Source organism: Hemibagrus wyckioides, linkage group LG17 (genome assembly GCF_019097595.1).
Source record: "Hemibagrus wyckioides isolate EC202008001 linkage group LG17, SWU_Hwy_1.0, whole genome shotgun sequence".
NCBI lineage: Eukaryota > Metazoa > Chordata > Actinopteri > Siluriformes > Bagridae > Hemibagrus > Hemibagrus wyckioides.
The window spans coordinates 21512729-21539389 of NC_080726.1; the positions used below are offsets into that span (position 1 = coordinate 21512729).

Genomic DNA, 26661 nt, shown 5'->3' on the forward strand with positions numbered 1-26661 from the left:
CGCAGCGTGTCATGTAATGAAATTTAGGCTCCTCTGCGAATACAAGGAGGTGTATATTAGAAAGAATGAGAGTTAGACAGACAAAGAGCAAAGCCAGAAAATCCCCCTTTTTCTGTTGCATGACTCCTCTGTTTGAGCTAATCAAAGCGTTTATGGGGATCTGAGAGCGCCCTTTAATACCCATACAGACAGGCTTTGGCTTTTGGAGCCTTTTCAGAAGGATAAAAGCCCCACTGGGATGCTCATCTTCTGAAGATCTCAATCAAGTACAATCATAAAAATGCATAAGGAAGAAGGTCAACAGAGCATGAGAAGAGTGTAGAGACTTCCTGGAGTTTATTTGTGGACAAATGACTTGTGGAAGTCATTTCATCTAACTTCTTTATTTTAACCAAAAGTCATATTGGACAGATTAATATATTTAACAGAAAATAAAAATCTTTCCTTTTGTAGTTTCTCCTTGAGATGAGTTTAAAAAAATAGAAAGAAAAATGAAGACACTCTAAAAGAGTCTTTGCAGCAGAGATAATAGGAACATTCAGGTGTACATGTCTTTTCACCACTTTGTTTATACACTTTTTTGTTGTTGTTGTTTTTTGCATGGTACTGGTAAGGTATGTTTAGGTAACATATTTTTTTTGTCACTGAATACAATACGACCAAATTTTGTCATAACATTCTGAGCAGTGAGAGGTGAAGTGAATAACATTCATTATCTCCTCATCATGGCACCTGTTAGTGGGTGGGATATATTAGGCAGCAAGTGAACATTTTGTCCTCAAAGTTGATGTGTTAGAAGCAGGAAAAATGGGCAAGCGTAAGGATTTGAGCGAGTTTGATGAAGGGCCAAATTGTGATGGCTAGACCGCTGGATCAGAGCATCTCCAAAACTGCAGCTCTTGTGGGGTGTTTCTGTTCTGCAGTGGTCAGTATCTATCAAAAGTGGTCCAAGGAAGGAACAGTGGTGAAACGGCCAAGGCTCATTGATGCACGTGGGGAGAGAAGGTAGTTCGACAGACGAGCTGCTGTTTCTCAAATTGAAGATCTTAATGCTGGTTCTGATAGAAAGGTGTCAGAATACACAGTACATCACAGTTTCTTGTGTATGGGGCTGCATAGCTGACCCCTGTGGACCATCAAAAGCGGCAACAATGGGCACGTTATCATCAGAACTGGACCACGGAGCAATGGAAGAAGGTGACCTGGTCTGATGAATCACATTTTCTCTTACATCATGTAGATGGCCGGGTACGTGTGCGTCTCTTACCTGGGGAAGACATGGCACCAGGATGCACTGTGGGAAGCCGGCAGAGACAAGGCCGAGTAAAATATTAGCTTACTTTAAATGTGGTAATGATCCATTTATGGTATAAAAAGCTTTAGATTATGCAGAAACGCTCAGGTCTACTTATTAATGGTCTGCACTAAATTATTCATTGTTGTTTTTTGTGGGAAGTTTAATAATTGAGTATAGAAAATGATCAGAATGACTGAGACTTGTAAATTGTACTTGTTGTCACTTTATTTTACTTTGCAGCACTTTAGCCATCACGTAAAGCGAAACTTGTATCAGTTAGCTAACTAAAAACTAAGAAATTCCTCCTCTGAACTTCAATCTAATAACTTTTAGGAGAAACATGTGATAAAGTTAATGCCTAAATTAAATGTAAGTGAAAACTGCAGTTCAAATCATCCGAGAACTTTAGAGTACTCTTAACTATAATGTCCACAAATAAACATAGATTTATACCTAAGAACCTCTCAGTCATATATAAATATAAATATATGTGTATATATATACACTATATTGCCAAAAGTATTTGCCCACCTGCCTTGACTCGCATATGAACTTAAGTGACATCCCATTCCTAATCCATAGGGTTCAATATGACGTCGGTCCACCCTTTGCAGCTATAACAGCTTCAACTCTTCTGGGAAGGCTGTCCACAAAGTTTAGGAGTGTGTTTATGGGAATTTTTGACCATTCTTCCAGAAGCGCATTTGTGAGGTCACACACTGATGTTGGACGAGAAGGCCTGGCTTTCAGTCTCTGCTCTAATTCATCCCAAAGGTGTTCTATCGGGTTGAGGTCAGGACTCTGTGCAGGCCAGTCAAGTTCATCCACACCAGACTCTGTCATCCATGTCTTTATGGACCTTGCTTTGTGCACTGGTGCACAGTCATGTTGGAAGAGGAAGGGGCCAGCTCCAAACTGTTCCCACAAAGTTGGGAGCATGGAATTGTCCAAAATGTCTTGGTATGCTGAAGCATTCAGAGTTCCTTTCACTGGAACTAAGGGGCCAAGCCCAGCTCCTGAAAAACAACCCCACACCATAATCCCCCCTCTACCAAACTTTACACTTGGCACAATGCAGTCAGACAAGTACCGTTCTCCTGGCAACCACCAAACCCAGACTCGTCCATCAGATTGCCAGATGGAGAAGCGCGATTCGTCACTCCAGAGAACGCGTCTCCACTGCTCTAGAGTCCAGTGGCAGCGTGTTTTACACCACTGCATCCGACGCTTTGCATTGCACTTGGTGATGTATGGCTTGGATGCAGCTGCTCGGCCATGGAAACCCATTCCATGAAGCTCTCTGCGCACTGTTCTTGAGCTAATCTGAAGGCCACATGAAGTTTGGAGGTCTGTAGCGATTGACTCTGCAGAAAGTTGGCGACCTCTTCGCACTATGTGCCTCAGCATCCGCTGACCCCGCTCCATCAGTTTACGTGGCCTACCACTTCGTGGCTGAGTTGCTGTCGTTCCCAAACACTTCCACGTTCTTATAATACAGCTGACAGTTGACTGTGGAATATTTAGGAGCGAGGAAATTTCACGACTGGATTTGTTGCACAGGTGGCATCAGGTGGCACAGGTGGCACCACGCTGGAATTCACTCAGCTCCTGAGAGCGACCCATTCTTTCACAAATGTTTGTAAAAACAGTCTGCATGCCTAGGTGCTTGAATTTATACACCTGTGGCCATGGAAGTGATTGGAACACCTGATTCTGATTATTTGGATGGGTGAGCGAATACTTTTGGCAATATAGTATATATATATATATATATATATATATATATATATATATATATATATATATATATATATATATATATATATATATATATATATATATATATATATATATATATATATATATATGTATATATATATATATATATATGTGTGATGATGATAATAATGATAAGTACATAATCATATCTTGCTATCTCAATCTGTTAATTAATATTCTGTGCGCTCTTGACTCATTTATCATTAAAGCATTACCTAAAGATCTTTATATGATTATACTTTATGTGGACCTTATAGTAAAGTGTTACCAAAGGTTATGGTAACACTTTACTATAAGGTCCAGAAAATTCTTTCAGTTTTCACATTTGAGCTGACGTTTTTTGTAAAAATCTTCAAAATCTAGACCACTTTGTGTAGAGTTTGCTAGTCCCACATAATGTCCACTAGATGGTGAAACACTAAATTAAAAGAAAAGGCCATGTTCTGAAATGACTCATGCAACACAGGCAAAGCTGAGCCAATACAATACATTTCAGTTAAAGTGTGATTGACTCTTCATTGCATTGCAGCCCATGATTGCTGTTCATCATGAATATTTTCTCTGCAGGGATTACATGTGATCTCAGCATCTATAAATACAATGTGTTGCTGAGCTGAACAGGTTCGGTGTCAGACAGAGGTGTCAACAGCAGTCTTGGGAGGCAGCGCAGTCCCCATAACAGCTTCAGAAGGAGTGTAAGAACAAGAGAAGAAAGAGCTGTCTTGCAGGCTTTGGGTTGCCATTGGCAACCTGCGATAATGCTGATGGCAGGCTCTAACTCCTGTAGCCGGTGACAGGATTCATTGTGAGGAGACGCTGCTATCTGCCTGGGCCCCATGAGTGTGGGAGGCAGTGTGGGCGGCCGGCTAGCTCCACTGCTCATTTCTGCACCTTGGGAAGAAGCCAGCTTTAGCCATAAACATGACAAACATGACAATTACTGTTAGGGTCTCTCATGGGCTGTCTTGAAAGAGAAATCTCGGGTTATTTGCTACCAGATGCTTTAAACTAGGGCATGATGTGAAAAATCTGCCACAGGATATAATTCAATAGCGCTATTGTGATATAAATAATTCAATTTATCACAGCGTCCTACTACACTGACGTACTTTTACACCCATACTGTAGGCTAGTTTGTACTATGAAGTTAAAACTGCACTCCAGAGTCAGACTGGATTCAGAAACAGCTCAGAATACCACACAGCAAGATTCATCGGTTCTGGAAGTGTGATTCAGATGAGCCTGGTGCAATGTGACAGGACTGCTGTTTACAGGTACACCCGCAGATCCATATTAGTCATTCGGAAATAATGAAATGGTAGCAGAAGAGGTTGCTGCTTTACTACCCAGGTTGCTGTCTGTGTTGAGTTTCTGAATATCTTCTCCATATGTCCATTCGGGTTTCCTGTCCAGTTTCCTCCCACCTTCCAAAAACATGCAGGTGGTCTGGTTGCTCTAAATCGCCTCAAGCAGTAAATCTTGTCCCCAGATGCACAGTTGGTTCCTGAGTTCATGGATACAGTGTCCTTTAGGTCTATAGTAGCAGCTCCAGGATAAAGCATCAGGTTGGAAGAAGTGAATCAATGCAGTTTATACCTTGATTTTATCTTGATACACTTAAGAGGTGTGAAAGCTTAATGATTCTCTTTGACTCTCAGTGACTTTCACCATGCCAAATGGGCCGAGTTAAATAGAAATCTCCTGGGATTTTTCATGCAGAACCGTCTCTGGGGAAAAAAGTTTACCATGTTTATGACATAGATTAGGAAAGAATTAGCATTGTAGTTTGGCCTAACAGGAAGGCTAGGTATCTCAAATAACCACTCTTTACACCTGTGGTGAGCAGAAATGCATCACAGAATGAACACCATGCTAAATTTTGAGGTTGAACTTCAATAATAGATCTACTCCTGTCAGACAAGAATAGGATTCTGAGGCTACAGAGGGCACAGGACCATGGAAATTGGAGAACAGAATATGCAAAAAAAACAAGATTGTTTTTTACAATCTTGAAATGTTCAGTGCCACATATAGCAACGCTGTACATTTCAAATAAATCATGATTGAATATTAAATATCCATAGCCACAGATTCCACTACACAAATGAAACTGTAAGTTCTTCAGGTCCCCCAAATGCCCAAAATGAGGAACCCGGTTTACATTGGCTGTATATACTTTGATGGAAGTAACACTCTCACGTTAGGAGGAAGGTTAATGAAATTACCTACTATTTCCTTCTGGGTAATGTTACATAAGAAGAAAAATTGAAGCCAGATGTTAAGGATCCATTTGGTAATAATAAATAATTAGCCAAGCTTATTGGATTAGATTCCTGAGAACCCGATGAGAGATCACGATGAGAGAGCAGTGTAGCTTAATATTTTACGCCTTATATACTGCCTTTTCATTCAGACAAAGCCATCAAAAGTCTAATGATCTTCTGCAAACAGCACAAAAATCATTTACACAGAAATCTACACTTCAGAGCTTTTTATTCGGTTTACTGTTGATGCTTCAATCCATTGTGTACATGCAATGATCTTTATAACCATTAATAAAACATACATTCCTAATAAAATCAAAATTCTTGAACTCCTTGAAATACAGCAATTTGATTATTAAAAAAAGAAAAAAGAAAAGGAGAAGAATGAACAGAAGGCCAGCCATGCTAACTGCTGTTTTGGAAGCTCTGATTTCTTTTCTTTTTTCATCCGATTCTACAGAGAAGTTAAATATATTAAAGGGAGCAAAGCAAACATTTAACAGATTATCATAAGTTAAAGCAGATTTGTAAGAGCAATAAATATAGATTAGCATTCAATAAATTATAGACACACGCACACACACAAAATCCTAAAGTATTTAAACATAATGACATAATGCATACTACATAATAATAACCACCATTGGCAAACCTTCAAGCATATAGCAAATACAAAAGACAGCTGTGATACATCATTTCAAGTCTAAAATATATCTCGAGTCGAGCAGTACGTGTTAAACTCTTACGGGCATTCCTTTTCGCTTTCACACCAACATTTGGACTAGCACACAATTAGGAAGAATAACAAATGCACCAAGTTCATGCCCAGTGAGATGCAAATGCATGCTGGTTTGGGACGGTTATTTCTCCTTAGACTGGATTAGAAGCAGGAAATTAAGAAAAAGAGGAGAAAACAGAGAAATAGGTAGAGAGAGAGAAAGAGAGAGAGAGAGAGAGAGAGAGAGAGGAGCGATCATATTTTAGATGAGAGATCCGACCTACAACTAATGCTTGTCTCTACATAAAAAGGTATGTCTCCAGGAACTGCTGTCCCCAGAGTGAAGAATCCTCACTGCTCTGGCACGGACGTCTCATCTGTCTCTACTCCTTCTGATCCCCCTGCTGTCCAAAACATAACACATAACAGATTTAACTGGATTAGCATGCTCTGTTGACAATATTGCAAACAGTTAGCTGTAAAAAGTGTGATATATTGTTTTCACACTTAATAATAATCAGTTCAAACATGGAACAGATTTAATAGTGTATTTTTCAATGTGTTTATTACTAGACATTCTTAATATCTCTGATATGCAAAATGCTTGTTATTAATGAAGTGGATGGATGTATAAATAATTAGTGCTAGAAATGGTATATTCTCTCTCTCTCTCTCTCTCTCTCTCATGTATATACTCACTATATAGTCATTAGTGATGTCTAAAGTGTGACGTATCCATAATTGCATTGATCTGATTCTGTCTCTGTTATGTATTAAAAAGACACACACAATATTTTCTCACTACAAACAAGTTCTCTGTATTGGATTATAGATACTGTACACAGTATAGTTTCAAAATATTACTACTTATATGTATTGATCATTGTAATTTCTTAATATCCACATATATCATTTTTAGGGCATAACTCCCACACCTAGCCAGATGTCGGTCTTTTTTTGGCTCACACCACAGTTAAGGCAGAACCCAGTTTCTCAGCTTGATCGCAGTGGTGCAGATGCACCTGAGTATAAAAATAACAGCTCCATTTATAAAATGCTTAGCAACCAAGAACTGGGTTGATGTTGCTTGACAGAAAAAGGCCTAAATTCCCCCAGTCCTCTTCAGAGGTGGGGTACAGAGGACCAGCACAGCTGAAGGAGAGAAATCTAGGCCTGGTGATGTGAGAAGGACGCACTTACACTCGTTGCCTGCCCCACTTTCCACCTCGAATGACCAGCGTTTCTTCTTAGTTTGAAAAAAGCACACCAGTAAGTTCAGGGACTTCATAAATGCAGCAGTATATGCAGTTTTGGTCCTTTTATCTGTGTTGGTTTTAATGCTGAATTAAAGTTGTCATTTTGTTCAAGGCACATGGGTTCGAGTCAGGGAGAATGTTGAAGTATGTGAAGATGTGGTAGCGATGATGTTAGGACCCTGTAGGGAGAGTGGGTATAATAGAGGGATAGTTTGGGTACAATTGTGTTTTTCATTAATATTCTGTGGCATTGTTTAAAATCTTTTAATTCTCTATGGAGAATAAAATCATCCCAAATGCAACAAAATAAGGGAACAATTGTTTGAGATATTTTCATACACAGTTATGGAAAAACAGCAGAGGTTTCAGCCACCCACAATCGCGATTAGATTTGTGTCTCTAAAACTGAGACAAAATTACCATACTGCAGGTGTAAGGTTTCTCTCTGTTGATCCATTACATTTAATGTTCTTTTTTACCCCAGTTTCTCCTTAATTCCCACCCACCATCTGTCCCCTATCACATGACAGCTACAAAGCAGGAAGAATGAAAGCAAGCGTTTTTCGAGTAATTCGCCATCTGCCCTCTTCCGCATACTCACAGACAGGGAGTTCACAGACACCTGTGATTGGCGTCACTTTGACTGACAGGAGAAAAAAAGAGTAACAGCATCTCCCAATGATATGATGAACAATTTTCTGTTGTTCCACTCAGAAGCATTTAACTTTCTCAAAGTGACAGTGATCATCATTTGCAAATGCAACTATTTTTTAATAATCACAAAATCTGTCCATGTTTATAATCTCCACAAACTTCAAGAACTTGTTGGTGAGTCCAGAATTTGAGTCCTTGCTCTTCCACCTACATAACTGTGTCACTTTACTTAATAGATTTTACTAGTTACTGTATAATATGCTTTAAAATGTATAAGATAGCTGCTTGCACAGACAGTTATGTAACTTGGGTACTATGGAACCCTGTGTAACTGCTAAGGCATATGTGCGTTCATGCCAAGACCTTCCAACAAAGCCACATTGTAATATGTGCCACAGTATTTGCAATAAAAACCCTATCCTACAACCATCTTTTCCTGTCTTCTTGAACCAGTGCCATTTTCAAATACCAAGGATCCTTGCTGGGTATCTGGATTTAATAAAACTACAGTTACATTTTACAACTTGTTCTATTTCGAGTTCTATTTCATCCGTCATATGGTAACTGCCAGGAGCAGTGAGAAACACCTGGATAATGTATGCCAAGAATTTAATGTGGAACAGAAATAATTTATCCTTGAAAGATGTCCTGACATAACCACTGCACTCATATTACCTGGAGGAGTGATGTTAACCTTCTAGAATTTAACGAAACAGATGTGACATCCAAGTAGCAGCAATTTCCATGAGCATTATTCTTTTAGGTAATGTCCGTGATGAGGAGACATTCCTCGTACACTACAGACTTGGCACCTTGTACATCTAGTAAACCTAGTAGTAGTCTTTCCTACATGGAAAATGAACATTTGGTATGAGGATTGAATGGCTGCCATCTGGTATAAATAATACCAGACCCAGCAAGGAATACTCTACAGGAACAGCTTTAGTGAATGCTGTAAGGTCAACTGACTGATTCACAAAGTTGGCTGAGATAAAATTGGAAAACCAGATTCAACCACTAGGTTACCTCACAGTCATCTGGCATGCAAGGTGCTTTCTCTGAAAAGTCAAGTCAAAATACTGGGAATCAGCAGCGCACTGGGTCTACTGGATTAAATTAACATCATTCTAAAAACAGATTCCAGTTTAGATTCCATAAAAGACCTCTACAATAGGATAGGGGTTCTTGCTTTCAGAAGTGTCTCCAGGACTACTGGGTCACAGTCCTTGATTGGCAATTCAGTATGAGGGGCTAAACTACATAACTGACTGATCTATGTTGCCATATCTCACTGTCCAGACCTCAACAAACAAACAAACAAACAAGGTATTTTCTGCCATCTCAAGGCCACTAGCAGAGCACTGTAGCCTAGTTACTGAAATCTGCAAATTGTGGGAAGACTCTGTATTTGTGGAAAAAATGTGTATAAAAGTGAGGCCAGGGCATCCCATCCCACAAAGCTGTCTGGCAGTAGAGACCTTTACAGTGCATGTGTCAACTGGCAACGACTAATGGTTATATTCCTTGTATCCATAAAGTACCATACATTCGCCAGCTTATAAAGAAAGCATCTGTAACGATTGTCCATATCTGATCTGTATCTTCATCGAGCTAGTGCTTGGGCTACGTTCTCTGAAAGAAGTACAAGGTTCTGTCTAGGATAATTGACGCCCAATCATACTAGTAGCAAAGGCCCACTGGTTGACTAGATGGCAGAGAACATTTTGAGAGGGAGAATATTTTGAGGGGAAAAAAGTGACCTGGAGTGGTAAGTGCCACATACAGAAAACTGAGCAGAACTAAAGAGTTAATGCTCAGAGAAACAATGAGGCAGACAGTGTGGCACAAGATTAGCTAATGTAGACAATGATTGGAGAAACAGATGCTAATGAGCTCTAAATGTGTTCTAAATGTACAAGAATGGACACTAACTGAGGTGGAAGTGAATGAAAAGAGGCTAGCCACAGCTAGGTTACCCGCAATTGGTGCAAGCTACTAAGTAGTATGTACTACGTCCAATATGAACCCGAATGATAGATGGTACTCACATGGTATTCATTGCAGATACTGTGTTATACTCCACCATTTAACTTTTTCTGAGGTAATTTGTGTCTGTGAATGCACACATAAGGAGGTGTACAGATGTTTCACACCAGTTAAGGCAGGCGAATCAGAACTGTATATATTTCACAAGTCAATATAATTCATCACTTGGCTTCTAATTTCACTTCAGATGTGGAGGACCATCTTATTTGAAGTGCTGGATGGAATGTGTCTTTGGGGAAAGAAGAAAACTTTGAAGTGCGTGAACTACAGAACTTATCCTGGTCCTCAGTCTATAGGCTACAGAAACTGGGGACAGTCACTGACCTGCGTCCCCCTGGCTTCCGTTGAGCGTCTCACCAGTGCTGCTCACCTCCTCCCCGGGTTTATCACCGGGTTTCAACTTCTTCCGGGTCATATGGCCACGGAACCCAGCCTGGATCTTGGCAGCTGCCTTGTTGGCCTCTGGGTCATCCAGGGGGATGTCCATGATGTCCTCTTCCTCCTGTGGCTGGCTGCTCTCCTCCTGTTACCATAATAACCAAGCAGAACAAGTTCAGTAACCGAGACGCCATTTCCATTGATAGTTTCTTGCTTTGCCTCACCTTTAAAAGATCTTTGTTGAATTCAGCTTAGTTTAATAGGGCTTAGTCTGATCTTAATTCTCATCAAAATGACTCCTAGCCCTACCCAGTGCGTACTGGACCCAATATGGAACAATTTCATAACAGTCTTACTTTCTACTTGCAGAAATAGATATCAATACACAGCAAAAGGAAGCTCTAATTTTGGAGCTATAAAAAGAACTCAGAAAAGTAATTAAGGCCCCAAACATTTCATCATTTACAGAAAGATGATTATAATTACTTAACCTTTCCAGAGCTAAACACATGTCACACATGATATAATTCCTCCTGCGAAGGAGGACATGCAGCTGTCCTTGTTTTCCGGGGTTTTTTTTTGTGTTTGAGGGATTTGGCAATACAGTAATAAATGCTTATGAGGCTTGAATTTGTGAGCCCTTGCCTTCTCCCACTATGCATCTGTAAAAGACGGTAAGCAGAGGATGAGTGACAGGGCTGAAACAGCCTCTGGGTGGGTGAAGTATGGAGCCACCCACTGAACTAAAAAATAATCAGCTCCTTTTCATTTAGCTGAACATTTTTGACATTTTTATCCCACCTCATGGACAAAGGCAGGGGTGTTATGCATCCTTGAATTCTTAAATAAGCATTTGTGTTGTCTGCCAGTGATCATGTAATCTTCCTTATCCTCTCCCAATGGTTTATTTACGTTAAATATAGTGTAGACTAGAGTTACTAGAGAGACTAGAGGTAAAACATGGACGCGGAGCTGATAAAAGAGGCAGCTTGACTGTATATTACAATATCACAATCCATGTAAATATAATTCTTTGTGCTGTGTTCATGAACTAGTGTCGTTAAAATTAAAATATTTAACTTTATTTTATCGTTTGAAAAGACAAAATCAACAGACCTTCCAGATTGCATCATTCTTAAGTCATACACTCGGTGTACAATGATCTGGTGATTTGAATTCGGAACATTTTTACCCAAATTCACAGTCAGAAACTCTTGCATTTTAGTCTATGTAAATTTGTAACCTAAATTTGAAACCACAGGCCATTGTTGTAAAATATTCAAACAAAACAACATGTTACATTTACATGTTACAAACTCTGTGCATTCCTAATAGGGACAATCACATTGTATTAATTGTCACTTAACTTTAAATGAAAAAAAAAAAGGTCTGAATACCTGGAATTGCACGATTATCTGGTGATCTGGGCACTGAATATTTTACCTTGAAGTCCTACGTCAACTTCAAAAGTTTAGGGCAAGGGCTAGGGCTGGACACGATGGACAAAAATAGCACCTTAAACCTCTGAACCTATACACTGTTAGTGATTGTGTTTTGAGTTTTTTTTTTTTTTTTTTGGCATCCATCCATCCATTCATTATGCTAATTCCATGATTTATTAAAAACACCCACGGCAAGAAAATAAAAATGATTTTAAATGACCTATAGCCCCTCATTTGCAGATTGAGGAATATCTGATATTGCAAAGACCTGAGTTAATAAAAATCCAACACAACTTCAGTGATATATTGTACTTTACGTCTATTTTTCATAACAGCTTCTGAATCTGTGGAATGATATCACTGATCTGCACTATCCGACCACCAGAGGTCACTATAACGCAACATTTCGAATCATTAAACCTTGTGTAAATCCTCCAAGACGTTATATCTCTAATTCTTTTGTTCAATCGCCACAGATCCAGTTTACACTGAGTGCAAAAAGAGTGCATTTCAAACTAAAAAGCCTATGTGCGACAATAGAGTTTTTGCAGCGCCCTCTAGAGGGCGAATGTGTAAGTAAATTCAGGAAAATCAGATTAAAGTGGGAAAAAATATAAAATTGTTTTTAAAATATGCGATCGCAGCAGGTTACATCGAGACATTTCTTACGAAAACAACATCCTGTAGTATGATGTGCATGCCATGACCAGCGAGATGGCAATGCATTGTCCGTTTTAAAGCTCGGCGTGTTCGATAAGTTGCACGAAATTATGTGCAAGTGCATGCGATCACGGTTCTCTTCACTCACGCTTTTCGTAGAAAACTTAAATAAGTTATAGTTATATGGTGTTACAGATCACCTCTGAATAGTTTTCTATAAAAGGCAGACATGTACTTACGCAGTGGCAGTCCATGCTGACAAAATGTGTCCTTTACTGGACTAATAGACGAGAAAGGTGATGACAGAGAGATTGGAGCGCGCGCGCCTCTCACCAAGCTCTGCTTATTATTCTCCAGCTGAGGTGGGTGGAAAGAAGGAGCGGGGGAGAGAGAGAGAGGGAGGGAGGGAGGGAATAAAGGAGAGAGAGAGAGAGAGAGAGAGAGAGAGAGAGAGAGAGAGAGAGAGAGAGAGAGAGAGAGAGAGAGCACATCCAAGAGATGTCTCACTATCACTATATTATCCCTCCTATAATGACTGACTCAACTGACAAGACTTTTCAGTGTAAAATGGGGAATGTAATATGGAAGAAAGGCACAGACAAACCTAAAATAGAAATAACTATGCATAAAAATGTCTCATGTGAAAAAAATATGTGTAAAAAAAAAAGTGAAAAAAAGGTGTACTTTGGTGAACCTCGGGGTTATCTCATGTCATCGGGAAGTTAATGCTCCACCATTGATCAGATCTAAATGGCCTTCAATTGTAATGACCAACAAAAAAGGTACAACAGAGACTAAGCATACCCAGCCTAGACTAGTGTTACCGGGATCCACCCTGGTACTAATTCAATTCAATTCGATTTATTTGTTTAGTGCCTTTCACAACGGACATTGTCTCAAAGCAGCTTTACAGAAGTAGAGAAACAGAGAATATATATATATATATATAAATCTTGGTGAGCCATCTTATGGGCCAAACAACCAAGGTGAAGGTTTGGATTCATGTGCAATGCCAGTCTGGTGGCGAGGTTGTGATAGACAGTCTTGGATGGATTAGACCATTAGAATGGAAAGGAATGAATGAAAAGCATAGAGTGACGCAAAGCAGTAAATAACACTCTACATCACACCCCTGGAGTGTTTTTCTTTTCTTTTCTCACAAATTGCAAAAACCCCGCTGTGAAGTCTGCAGGTCTGGGATGAATATTTCTAGAATGGGGTGTTTCCATAAGATGAAACAGATGCCTGTAGTTCACAATGCCAACTTTTCACATGAATGAAAATGAAGCATTTACTACAAAAGAAAACTCTGTTTATTACCTTAAATAGTTCTGACATAAGAAATTGTCCTTTTGCGTAGCTAGCAATTTGGTCATTGAAAGCAGCAAACCTTTCATCTCTTTGAAAATAAATATCTGCTATATATTTACGCACAGCTAGTCGTGATATTAGATGGGAAGGATCTATTGGAATATCTATAAATAACAGTAAAACCATTAGAGCTGAGCAGAGTGTGGGCTTAGTCCTTCTCCTTCGATTTGTATGTAATCCAAAATCGATTTTTGAACTGCGAAGACATTTTACATGCACCATCTCAATCATTTCTAATGATGTGTTACAGACGTGTAAGTGAAGCAAGAAATATCAGTCCAAAAGGAGATGACTGGTGCCAGGATTAGATGTATCCTGCATTTCCATATGGTGAGTTTCTCAGATCCTGCTGGTGTGGGTTTATGCCAGAAAAAGCTCTTTCTGGACCCTCAATAAAATCTCTTCCACATTTGTTCTATGGCGCAGATCTTTCTCATGTTAGTTATAATCTTTTGATAGTAAATAGCGTATAGTAAAGAACTCATTGCTGTCACATGCCCAGGATGGTTTTGTGCTGCAGGTTGGGCGTGGTTTAAAATCAGGAGTCAGGCCTTGATGCGAAAATCTGACATGTGTGTCATGAAATGGTCATGCTCGAAGGAGGCATTGGTAACATCTGTACATCGTAGTTTCCCTGCTGCAAAATAAGATGGGAAAGAATTGCTATAGGTCTTATGTCAGGATAAGTGTAGCTTCATCCATTAACAAAGCCTACGCGAATGAACTTAATTCCCAGACAACGTTCTCGGCTTGCATTCCATTGCCTAGAGGCGAATAAAAAAATTGCTTATCATCCAGCTTTGCTTTGCCAGGACCAGGCAGTACTTCACATTTTGTTTAAAAAAAAAAAGCTCCTACCGTGTGCTAAAAAAAATGCTGAATGCCTGGCCTGCATGTCTAGACACTCGAAAGATATTCCTCCTCTGACCTGTATGCATTCTGCCAAGATGCAGCACCAAATCCATCCATCCATCCCTAACACACTGGAGCATTTCCCTTACCACCATCCTCTAACCAGATTAGCTTGTTAGGGAGGTAAGAAAGCAAAAAAATAAATAAATCCTAATATTTGTTAAACATTGAAATTCCTCAAGATTTTTCCTGCTGTGTACAAGAAAAGTAAAAGTTGCTGGATGATATATGACCTACATTGTAAAGGAGACAGAGTGAGCACACTGAACAGATCTAATTACCCCCTGTGGACATTCTAGTTGGCATTCAATATCAGATATCTGCTTTTCTTAAAAAAAAAAAAAAAAAAAAGAGGTATTAATGAGGTATTTCTGGTAAAAGAAAAAAATATATTAAAAAAAAAATATATATATATATATATATATATATATATATATTTTTTTTTTTTTTTTTTTTTTATATAAAAGCATCTATCTTGAGTTAGAGGAGAAAAGGCTGGTACCATGTTTCCATGGCAACACTTATAAATCCTTCTCTTCCAAACTTCCTTTTTAGAAGAATCATATAGAAAAGTACCTTAAGTTTTTTAAAACGTTTTTTAATGTTGAAATCCCTGAGACGAGGCTCTCTGTTGTGATGACAGCATTGTGGCACTGAGTGATTGGAAGCCTGTGTCTCTGAATGATGCAGTCTGTTACCCAGAAACTAAACTATTTCAGGGGCATATTCAATCACCTATCTCTCGAGACCAGAACAGAGGCACCTCGCTGTTGATCAGACGTGTCCTTGAGGTTTTTATTTTTAAAATATCAGCTTGGGACAAAAATTGGAACAGCCTAAATCCAGGATAAGGTCATCACTTATCCTGGATTCTCTGTTTGCCAAAACACACTCCAAATTCAGATAAAACACTATTTCTACATCTTACCTGTTGTTCCACCTCCTTGGTCCCACTTTCAAGCATGGATTCATGGACCTTGTCCTCTTGTTGTTCAGACTCTTCGTAATCTGTAGCTGGCTCGGGTTTTTCTGTGTGCTCTTGTGAAGCTTGAGCAGATTGTTTATAGTTGACCTCCATGTCCTGCTCAGTTTCCTCGGATGTAAGAACTGGAAGAGTTCCTTTAGATTCATGAGTGACCGTAGTATAAAACAAATTGTCCTCCTGTGTCTCAGGTGCATTCACACTATTATTTACTTCACTGGTATCCTCAACCTCATTTACATCCTGCTGAGATGATCTAGTGTTCATGTCCTCAGCTGAAATGTTAAGGTTACTGTCCACTAGGCCTTCCATATCCCCCACAGGGATCATTTCAGGTATATCTTGGGGGTCAGTCTGTTTATCATCATATGTCTGATCTTCTTGCATATCGCTCTGAGAATCTTTTTCATCAGTGGCCACAGTGACACTTTCACAATTGTTATTTTCTTCCTGGACGTCAGAAGCTACATCCACCAAATCCTCCAGTCCTGCTCTATCTTTGTTGCTCCTGTCTGCTAGACTGGCTTTTTCCAGAATGAACGATGATTCACTCATAGCTTCAGCTGCCAAAATGTCATTTGCTTGCTGGTTTTCATCAAAAGTTTTCACTTCTTCTGACAGACTGAGACTTTCAGCTCCTTCATTTAGATGATGCTGATCAACATCATGAATCTCTGGCCCTGCATCATCAAACAAAGTGTTAGTCATTTCGCTGACACCCGCAGAAAGATGACCAGGCTCTTCTATTTCATCCTCTTTAACAGGGGAAGCAACAGTTTTTTCATAATAGGAAATGTCATTTATTTCTTTATCAACATCCTGTTCAGCATATAATGTAGCCTCAGTACCAGGAGGAGTGAATTCATCATGGATATCTAGGACACCTTGCTCGACTAGGACAGGATCTGGACTTTCTGAAGGTGGAATAAGAGCTGCATCACTCACAGTATTGTCTCCGCTGCCCTCTGTGTGCTCTTCTTCATGCAAAGTAGATTGCAGTTCTTCAGCACACACATCTATATCTGTGAGGCCACGATATGATGACAGGGTTACAGGCTCGAGATCTTTTTCTGCTGTTTCATTTGCTTCACTGGCAGCCTCCTGTATATTTTCAATCATTTGCTCCTCAGCCGTTTCCATAGTTTTAAGCTCTTCAGCACATATGTCAACATCTGCAGTTCTCCGATATAAAAACTCCAGACTGAGCTCAGAATCAGTTTCTCCTGATTTGTCCTCAGACTCATTTAGCTCATTGTTTGCCTGTGGATCCGGTAGATCTACAATGTCTTTAGAGGCATCAAGGGCCTCAGGTGAAGGGGAGGAGATCTGTGCAGTCTGGGTAATTTTGTCTTCAGTATTTTCAAATGAATCAGCTTGAAAAACTCTGTCTCTGAAAAGTGACATTTAAATATAAAGGCAATTAAGTAGTAGCAATTAAGATTCATAATGCAGGCTTTAGTTAAAGCAGGCAAGCATCATAATGATAATTCATTACTGATCCTGAAGAGTGGGTGTGGAGGTTTGTTTTGGTGCTGTAATTAATCTTTTGAACCAGTGAATGAAAATCTGTCTTGATTAAGGTGAAAAAGAGCTGCTGTGTTTCAAAATGCTGAATGAGATAAATATACTACACTTCAGGTAAAGCCATGAAATCCATCCACCCACCCATCCATCCAATCCGTCCATCCAATCCATCCATCCATCCATCCATCCATCCATTCACCCACCCACCCATTCATCCAATCCACCAACCCATCCAACAATCCTTCTGTCCACCCATCCATCCATCCATCCATCCATCCATCCACCTATCATCCATCCATCCATCCATCCATCCATCCATCCATCCACCTATCATCCATCCATCCATCCATCCATCCATCCATTTTCTTATCCTGGAGCATATCTTAGTACACCCAGGGCACAAGCTGGGGGATAACCTGGATAGCTCGCAACCAAACACACACACACTAACTCACCCATTCACAAACTACTGACAATTTAGATATACCAATCAGCCTACAATGCATGTTTTTGGACTGGAGGGAGGAAACTGAAGCACACAGAGGAAACCCCCAAACCAGAAGAACATGCAAACTGGACAAAAGCAGGAACTGAACTCCCTGCTCTACTAATGTAGGGGTAAACATGCTAACGTCTAAGCCACAGTTTGTATGTGAAACACAGAAACACTCAGTAAAAGTAAAACCTGGATTCATCTTCAGTTTTATTTCTTACATTCTGCCCATTCTTTTTATTCAAGAGAAACTGGATCTGAACTAACTGATGCTGCGTTTCTTGTCAAGTCATGAAGAAATCAGACTCACTCATATACAGAGTTTCCGGTTTCTTCAGCTGAGCTGCACTTTTCCTGGTTTACTGCATCCTGTTCCAAGATAAAAAGACAAACTGAGAACAGTGCTAAATAATGATAAATAAATTTTTACTCAAGGATAATGCAAAATCTATTCAACCCACATTGGATGTGTCATTGTTGGAGAACCTGTGCTCCATCAGCGCACCCCATTTTGCTGGATCAAGGCCACTTTCTGGAGAAAAGAAATTACACAAAAAAGGTAAAATATATATATATATATATATATATATATATATATATATATATATATATATATATATATATATATATATAAAGAATTAGAGATTATCAGGGAAGGCAATTCCAAAAAGTGAATAATGAAATTATAGTGCAAATGACTTGTGAAACAACTTCCCCCAAACAGGATTAAACATTTAAAAAGATGGAATGCTTGCCACCTTACAGCTCCAGAGTCTCTGATGGAGTTTAACATCTTGTGTGAGTTTTCTCTGGGTTCTCTAAATGGAAGGCAGGACCCAAAGTTTCCCAGCAGAACATTGCCCAAAGCATGACACTGCCTCCGCCAGCTTGCCTTCTTCCCATAGAGCATTCTGGTGCCATGTGTTCTCCAGGTAAGTGACGCACACACACCTGGCCATCCACATGATGTAAAAGAAAATGTGATTTATCAGACCAGGCCATTGCTCCATGGTCCAGTTCTGATGCTCACATGCCCATTGTTGGTGCTTTTGGTGGTGTACAGGGGTCAGAATGGGCACCCTGACTGGTCTGCAGCTATGCAGCCGCATTTGCAACAAACTGCGATGCACTGTGTATTCTGACACCTTTCTATCAGAACCAGCATTAACTTCTTCAGCAATTTCAGAAACAGTAACTCATCTGTTGGATCAAACCACACGGGCCAGCCTTCACTCCCCACGTGCATCAATAACCCATGACCCTGTCGCCAGTTCACCACTGTTCCTTCCTTGGACCACTTTTGATAGATACTGACCACTGCAGACCGGGAACACCCCACAAGAGCTGCAGTTTTGGAGATGCTCTGATCTAGTCGCCTAGCCATTACAATTTGGCACTTCGTCAAACTCGCTCAAATCCTTACACTTGCCCATTTTTCCTGCTTCTAACACATCTTTGAGGACAAAATGTTCACTTGCTGCCTAGTGGTCATAATGTTGTGCCTGATCGGATTATACTGCAGCATCAATAACCTTCAAATCATTAAGGAGAATATGCTATACCCCAAAACATGGACCATTTTAATGGTCCACTTTATTAGGAACGCCTGCACATTCATGCAGCTATCTAATCAGCCAATCACATGGCAGCATCACAATGCAGATCCAGGTCAAGTTAATGTCTTCAGTTAATATTCAACTCTCCAGGTTTTAGTGAGTCCAGTGTGTCTTCAGATTCCTTTTTCCTTGAGATGCTTTTCTGCTCACCGTGGTTGTAAAGTACTATATACCTCCTGTTATCATAAATCAGCTTGGTCATTCAAACCTAAACAGAAATGTGGAGAACATGCGAAACCCAAGCTCAGAATCAAACTGGGTGATCTGGGGCTATGAGGTGGCCTTGTAACATAGCTATTAAATAGTTGGTTTAGAATTGACGATGCAGAATGCCACCATGAAGTTTACGAAGCTCAGACACACTACTGGAGGACATTACCCTCTCTTTTCTGAAGAAGTGCTGTAAAGTATTGTGCAGCGAAGGTAGGGATGTCTTCAGGCTGATCTCTCAGTACCTCTTTGGTCAGTCCCTCTAGGATGTTGGCAAACCCATGAGGAACTCTCAGGGTGGTGTTCGAGAAAGAAACAGACATTTCTCCAATGATCTGCTTCCCCAAAACATGAGAGGAAGAATATAAAAACACCTTTAGAGCTTTTTAAACATAGGGCAAAGTTTTACTATAACTTGATAAAAAAGTGCATATGATCATAATATGGTCAATCAGTCCCTATATGCAGTAAATAAGTTGCGACTCGTAATGATGTAGAAGTATTTGAATAGAAATATTATGTAGAAATATTTCGACACAGCTGAACCTTCTTTAAAGGTTCGAGCGCTCGAGAGCTAGCTATGTTTCAATTTTAGTTTGACTTTCAATCCAGACACGATCTCATTAACATAGATTGCAAACGTACAATTACATTGAACTTATTATATATTTAAAACAACAACAACAAACAAACAAAAATTTGTTTATATCTGCTAATAACATACACATACGCATTACCGTTCCGTTTCCAAAACTTGTTGTCAGGCGTTGCTACGTAACCGACTGTGACTACGGAAAGCAAAGAGGGTCTAAAGAGCGTGTGCGCGTTCACGCAGACGAGACAAAAACCCTGCGGATGTTTACAGTTTTGGATGTCTGTATAAAGACCATTTTAGATTTATTATTTTCAGTGGCAGGGATTCACAAGTCTGTATTGCGGAGGTCTGTGACAGTTATACAGTTAAGGAGTCACAAAATTATGTAAAATAAATAAATAATTTCATAACCAGAGAGACTTGCATTTATCTCATCTTTTATACATCTGAGGGTTAAGAGTCTTGCTCAAGTGACCAGCAGCTGAAGCTCAGTGGACCTGGGTTTCAAACTTCCGTGCATTAGGACGCTGCCTTAAACACTGAGCTGCCACTTCCTCCACTAGAACACAAGCTTGTAGCACCAGAGCATCACACCTTAGCCACAAAGTTAAAAACAACATAACGTATATCTGTACATAGTGAAGAATTACATTTTTTCTTTATTGGAACTCAGCTGTTCCAGCATGACAATGCCCCTGTGCACAAAGCATAGTTCACTATGTGTCTGCCTGTATAAGGTTGGAGTGGAAGAGCATGACTGTCCTGCACAGAGCCTTGACCTCAACCCTACTGAACACCTTTAGGGATAAACTGGAACTCTAACTGCACCCCAGACCTCAGCGGCGCCTGACCTCACTCTTGCTCTTCCTCACATTTACACTCCAAAATCTAGTGGAAAACCTTCCCATGAGAGTGGAGGTTATTATAACAGCAAGGAAAAAAGATTTTCAGTAAGGACATACAGGTGTGATGGTCAGTTGTCCAAAAACGTTTGGCCATATAGTGCTTAATATAATAAAAAGTAAATAGCATTAATGAAATAATAACAAGAAATTGCAATAAGTACTAAATATCTTTTATTGAATGCATTAGGATTATGCATGAAAATGTAAAGTTTGCAGTTTAAATTGTGGGTAAAAAGAAAGCGAGCTGCATATAATGTTACAAATGTTAAAAAAATATATATCATGCATTTTTATTAACATGCAAAAGCTAAAAAATACAATATAGATATAATATAAGTTACACTCCGATCAGGCATAACATTATGACCACCTGCGCAGTATTGTGTTGGTCCCCTTTTTGCCGCCAAAACAGCCCTGACCCATCATGCACTGTGTATTCTGACACATTTCTATCAGAACCAGCTTTAACTTCTTCAGAAATTTGAGCAACAGTAGTTCGTCTGTTGGATCGGGTCACACGGGCCAGCCTTCACTCCCCACGTGCATCAGTGAGCCTTGACCGCCCATGACCCTGTCGCCGGTTCACCACCGTTCCTTCCTTGGACCACTTTTGATAGATAGTGACCACTGCAGACCGGGAACACCCCACAAGAGCTTCAGTTTTGGAGAGCTAAGTCGTCTAGCCATCACATTTTGGCCCTTCTCAAACTCGCTCAAATCCTTACGCTTGTCCATTTTTCCTGCTTCTAACACATCAACTTTGATGACAAAATGTTGCCTAATATATCCCACCCACTAACAGGTGCCATGATGAGGAGATCATCAGTCTTCTTCACTTCACCTCTCACTGCTCAGTGTTATGGTTGATCGGTGTATATCCATTATTTAAATGTATTTAAACAAATTAGACTAATTAAGTGCATCTGTGGAGTATGTGATGACAGCATATTCAGAGGTTGTGCTTAGTTTCCTGCTGACCTCTCGGGGGTGAAGGTGTAGCCTGTCAGCTGAGCGACAAGCTTGTAAATGAGATGCACCGGTGCCGTCGTCCCTCCATCTCTGCACACACAAAAAGTTTGTTACTTCACATATCCTAAAGCTGGCAAGAAGTCATATTTTCATATTTGCTATTCAGTTCATATTATAAATAATGAATCCGTTCTTACAAGTCTGTGATCTCGTGAAGTTTGGCCATGGAGTCCTGTGAGCTCTGGAATGCTGGAGCCTCTCACGGAGATCACAATGTCAGCGTAAGGAACTTCATGATCGCTCTGGCAGTCTAAAAGGAGACAAGTACAGCTTTAGTTAGGTGTATTGTTGAAGATTTGTTTCCAAGGTTAACTTCTTACTTTTAAATGAAACTTACCTTGTACTGTGGGTTTGTGGATGGTTCCTTCTTTTTTGGTTCTTGTGCTATTGAAAAGTTAAGAAATATATAGTTAGTAGGTAAGTGTGTGGTGGTCTGGGAAAACCTTTTGAATTTTCTTGCTATATATAATTTTGAGAAGTGTAGAACATCTTAACATGAGCTTCTTTTCATGTATCTCAAACTGAAATAAAATAAAATGATGTAATATGAAAACCTCCAAGAGTGTAAAGGGAGAATTATACATGTAAAAATTTTACTTTTAATTTCACTGGAAAACACCACAGAGATTATTTCTACTCTAATCAAAGCAAGTGGGTTTTCACGGCTGTTCCTCTATATGCTGTAGCCTTTATACTTTAGATAAAAACACCTGTTAGTGGGTGGGATATATTAGGCGCCAAGTGCATTTTGTCCTTAAAGTTGGTGTGTTAGAAGCAGGAAAAATGGACAAGCGTAAGGATTTTGACAAGGGCCAAACTATGATGGCTAGATGACTGGATCAGAGCATCTCCAAAACTGCAGTGGTCAGTATCTATCAAAAGTATCCTTTAAATCCTGTAAGTGTACTTTAAATGGTGTAAGGGCTTACAGGATTTAAAGGACTTGCTGCTAACATCTTGGTGCCAGATACCACAGCAAACAGATTCAGAGATCTAGTGGAGTCCATGCCTCAATGGGTCAGGGCTGTTTTGGCAGCAAAAAGGGGGACCAACACAGTATTAGCCAGGTGGTCATAATGTTGTTCTTGATCGGTGTGCATCATGTGCAATACACACAAGTTTGAGAATAGTGAAGGACAATAAATACACAGAACAGAACAATAAATACAAAGAACATGGGCTATACAGTGGAAACCAATGCAGTGTATAGCAGGAGTAATTAGAGCAGCAATATTAGAAGCAAAACAATTTCCATAATAAAAATCTATTTATAAAAACAAGAAAAGCAAAATCACTGCCCACTTTGAGTTCTCAGTTTAATTATCAGCACTAACCCTAGTTTCTGTTTCACCACCTGAGGTAAAAGTCTCTCGCATTTAGAATGTAGAATGCAGAAATAATCGCTGATTCATTCTGTTTAATTCTGACAATTCTGTCAGTTCTGTTTCTATCTATCTATCTATCTATCTATCTATCTATCTATCTATCTATCTATCTATCTATCTATCTATCTATCTATCTATCTATCTATCTATCTATCTATCTATCTATCTATCTCTTTTTATTAGCTCAATAAAAAAGATTTCAAACTTTGTCCACTGTCATATGTACAGAGTGTGTAAGTTCTCAGTTTTGATGATGATGATGATGATGATGATATGATGGTGCAGTAGCATTGCAGACATTTTAAAAGTAATGATCTGATTACCAACTATGGCTGTTCTTAAAAAGCCACGTGGGCTTTTTAAGAACAGCTAAAGCCTGACATTCACTGTCTGACAAAATTAAAGGTACCTTAGCAAGGTTTTTTTTTTTGGTAAAATTTAGACATGTTTAAATTGATTTGTTTTTCCAGAACAAAAAAAAAAGACTCCTGATCCAACCTGACACCAAGGTAAGGTTAGAAAGAAGAGTAAATAAAACTAATTATGTGTTGCCTTTTGTATATCGTGGTTTGTTTACATTTTCTGTAGAGATATAATGTCATTATAATATCAGATTATTAGCAGGAAACTAATTTTAATTATATTTCTCTTCATTTCATTTAAACCAGATTTTTCTTCCTTTTTTTTTCTGAGAACTTGGCTAGAGAAACTCATGTCTTTTTTTTCCCCTGACTGCCTTGTACATAGGTGATGGGTAGTGAGTGGGCAGTAAAATTAATCACATTTTCACTTTCAGAGAAACAAGCCTTTTGAGAGAAAATGAAAGAGATAGAGGGAGAGAGAGAGAGAGAGAGAGAGAGAGAGAGAAGCAGAAATATTCATTTTACTTTTCATAGATTACAGCTGTTGAATCTTCTGCATCCAGCGGATTCTTCCCTCTCTTTTTGTAGCGTAGATATATGAGCAGAAACAGTAGCATGACTGCTACAGACAGTGCAGCTGCAGCCAAGGGCCTGATCCATCCAAATTCATCTGTTTAAAAATTCTGTTAGTTTTATAGAGTCTTTCTATACATGTTTTTCTGTTAGTCAGAATGATAACAACTCACTTGTTTTAACGACATCAATCACTACACTAATCCTCTGGCTGGTACAAAGCTGGTTTGTGTAGCATGTGTACGTTCCTCCATCTTCTTCTGTAATTTCGTTCCATTCTAACAGTGAGCCAGAGATGTCTTCTGTGAGATTTGCATCATCTCTCATCCACTGGCCTTCACAAAGTTGGTTGGTTGAAATACATTCCAGTTTTAGTTTGTCTCCGACTGGCACTTGGATGGAATACGATGATAGGTTTATCTTCTTCTGATTTTGGTAAATCTCTACTTCTATGTCTGAATCGGCAAACAGAAGAAAGCAGACTTGAGAAGTTTGGACAATGATGCAAGTCTACATGACATGAGGAAGTCATTTTTCTGGACTTACCTAGAGCTATTTCACGAGGGATGACTGGTCCTGTGGTGGAATAAATCATGAACATGATCGTGAATCATGAATAAACACCAAATACACACAAACAGCGCAGGTACACTACGTTGTCAAAAGTTTTGGGACACCCCTCTAAATGATTGAATTCAGGTGTTGTTTTTCAGGGGTTGGGCTCGGCCCCTTAGTTCCAGTGAAAGGAACTCTTAATGCTTCAACATACCATGACATTTTGGACAATTTCATGCTCCCAACTTTGTGGGAACAGTTTGGTGATGACCGCTTCCTGTTCCAACATGACTGCACACCAGTGCAAAAAGCAAGGTCCATAGAGACATGGATGAGTGAGTTTGGTGTGGAGGCTCGCAGTCTCCACTCTAATTCATCCCAGAGATGTTGGGGTTCTCACTGTTCAAAACTGTACCCACAAAGTTAGGAGCATGAAATTGTCCAAAATGTCTTGGTATGAAGCAGAAGCATTAACAGTTCCTTTCACTGAAACTAAGGGGCCGCGCCCAACCCCTGAAAAACAACACCTGAATTCAATGATTTAGAGGGGTGTCCCAAAACTTTTGCCTAAGCTTACAATTTCTTACCTTGGATTTGAAGTGAAATGAGTCGCTCAAGGTTATGAGGGAGATCTTGATGATCGGTCTTCACAGAGAAACACGAGTAGTTATACGAGGTCTGTTCCACGGTCAGATTAAGTGTTTCCAAGCTCACTATACACAAGTCTTCACTTATGTTTTTTTCTTGTACAGACCACAAAAAGGTGGTACACGCAGGCATATTTCCACACCGCCATTCACCGCGAACAAACCCAGAGGAACAGTTGTAGGTGCAGTCTAAAGTAAGCTGTCCTCCTAATCGAACTTTAATAACATCAGGGATTTTGTCAGTCTTTCTGCACACAGCATCTGAGAAAGAAAGTTAAATATATTAGCAGGCAATTAATTAACACACTCAATTATATCCTGATTGATTAGCCACTAGAAAATACCTTTGATTCCAAAATGCAGAAGCAGAAAAGCCACATGAGGCAGAAACATAAACATGGTACAAATGCAAGGATTTGATATGTTCCGTTTGGGTGAAAGCTCAGAAGTCTTTGTGATAAAGGAAATAATGGTAGATGCGAATGCTTTGTTGTGCTCCTCCTTTTTTTTTTTTTTTTTTTTGCTTGAGGTTTTGCAATTTCGTTAAAAAACTTTTGCCTCCAGGAAATGCAATGTAAAAGCCTTCAGCTGTTCAACTGTGGTTTACAGGGTTTGGAAGAAAACACAATACAATCATTTTGGTGCTATATTTAAGTCTGGTGTGTAAAAATTTCTACTTGAGGTTTTTTCACGTATTTCTTTTGACGTTTACACTCAGCGCAAAAAATAAAAAATCTTTAATACATTTTACTTCTACTTTCGCTTCAATTTTCATTTTTTTATCATTTTCTCACACCCAGCCCCATTACATTTTCCTGTAATCATATATTTATTGGAAGCATCAGACATTTTCCATCAGTTCATCTAAACAACTGCCATAAAAAACATAACCAGTATACTGCATCACTCTCAGAGTTTTATCACGCTAGCTAGAGTAACATTTGAGAGATCAAAAATAGACCTGTTATAAGTTAGCTTTAGCTACATTTTCAGAAACGAAAGTTCCTG

The 26661-nt window shown here is 39.4% G+C and overlaps 2 protein-coding genes across 9 annotated transcripts; both read right to left on the minus strand.

Annotated features, from left to right (window-relative positions):
* Positions 1-5552: 5552 nt before the first annotated feature.
* On the minus strand, positions 5553-20371 carry spa17 (sperm autoantigenic protein 17). Of its 8 annotated transcripts, none has more exons than XM_058414610.1 (8): positions 20340-20371; positions 19772-19937; positions 18238-18308; positions 18087-18145; positions 15706-17149; positions 10385-10537; positions 10017-10080; positions 5553-6459 (listed from the first exon to the last, which is right to left on the minus strand). In XM_058414610.1, exons 2-7 carry the CDS (start codon positions 19923-19925, stop codon positions 10024-10026), a joined length of 1938 nt encoding a protein of 645 aa, XP_058270593.1. In that variant the 5' UTR covers positions 19926-19937; positions 20340-20371; the 3' UTR covers positions 5553-6459; positions 10017-10023. The 8 variants fall into 8 exon arrangements, with proteins under 8 accessions (XP_058270593.1, XP_058270592.1, XP_058270591.1 ...); XM_058414609.1 differs by having other exon boundaries at positions 5553-6462; XM_058414608.1 differs by having other exon boundaries at positions 10339-10537.
* Positions 20372-21295: 924 nt separating this feature from the next.
* On the minus strand, positions 21296-26126 carry LOC131367678 (uncharacterized). The gene is made up of 8 exons (XM_058413112.1): positions 25998-26126; positions 25594-25914; positions 24998-25027; positions 24625-24906; positions 24404-24548; positions 22469-22515; positions 22269-22381; positions 21296-22161 (listed from the first exon to the last, which is right to left on the minus strand). The coding sequence occupies exons 1-8, from the start codon at positions 26050-26052 to the stop codon at positions 22012-22014; spliced, it is 1143 nt and encodes a 380-aa protein (XP_058269095.1). The 5' UTR covers positions 26053-26126; the 3' UTR covers positions 21296-22011.
* Between the last annotated feature and the right edge of the window lie 535 nt (positions 26127-26661).

What these genes read in the sequence shown, in the direction of transcription:
- spa17 (XM_058414604.1), bottom strand. Translation starts at nt 19,925, where the DNA reads ATGTCTGTTTCTTTCTCGAACACCACCCTGAGAGTTCCTCATGGGTTT. An exon ending in CCAAGGAGGTGGAACAACAG is followed by an intron (nt 10,538 to 15,705) that starts GTAAGATGTAGA and finishes TTATGGTAACAG; the next exon opens with GAGGAGAGCAGCCAGCCACA. An exon ending in CGGAAGCCAGGGGGACGCAG is followed by an intron (nt 6,463 to 10,338) that starts GTCAGTGACTGT and finishes TGTTTTGGACAG; the next exon opens with CAGGGGGATCAGAAGGAGTA.
- LOC131367678 (XM_058413112.1), bottom strand. Translation starts at nt 26,052, where the DNA reads ATGTTTATGTTTCTGCCTCATGTGGCTTTTCTGCTTCTGCATTTTGGA. An exon ending in CCCTCGTGAAATAGCTCTAG is followed by an intron (nt 24,907 to 24,997) that starts GTAAGTCCAGAA and finishes TTGCCGATTCAG; the next exon opens with ACATAGAAGTAGAGATTTAC. An exon ending in GATTGATGTCGTTAAAACAA is followed by an intron (nt 24,549 to 24,624) that starts GTGAGTTGTTAT and finishes ATTTTTAAACAG; the next exon opens with ATGAATTTGGATGGATCAGG.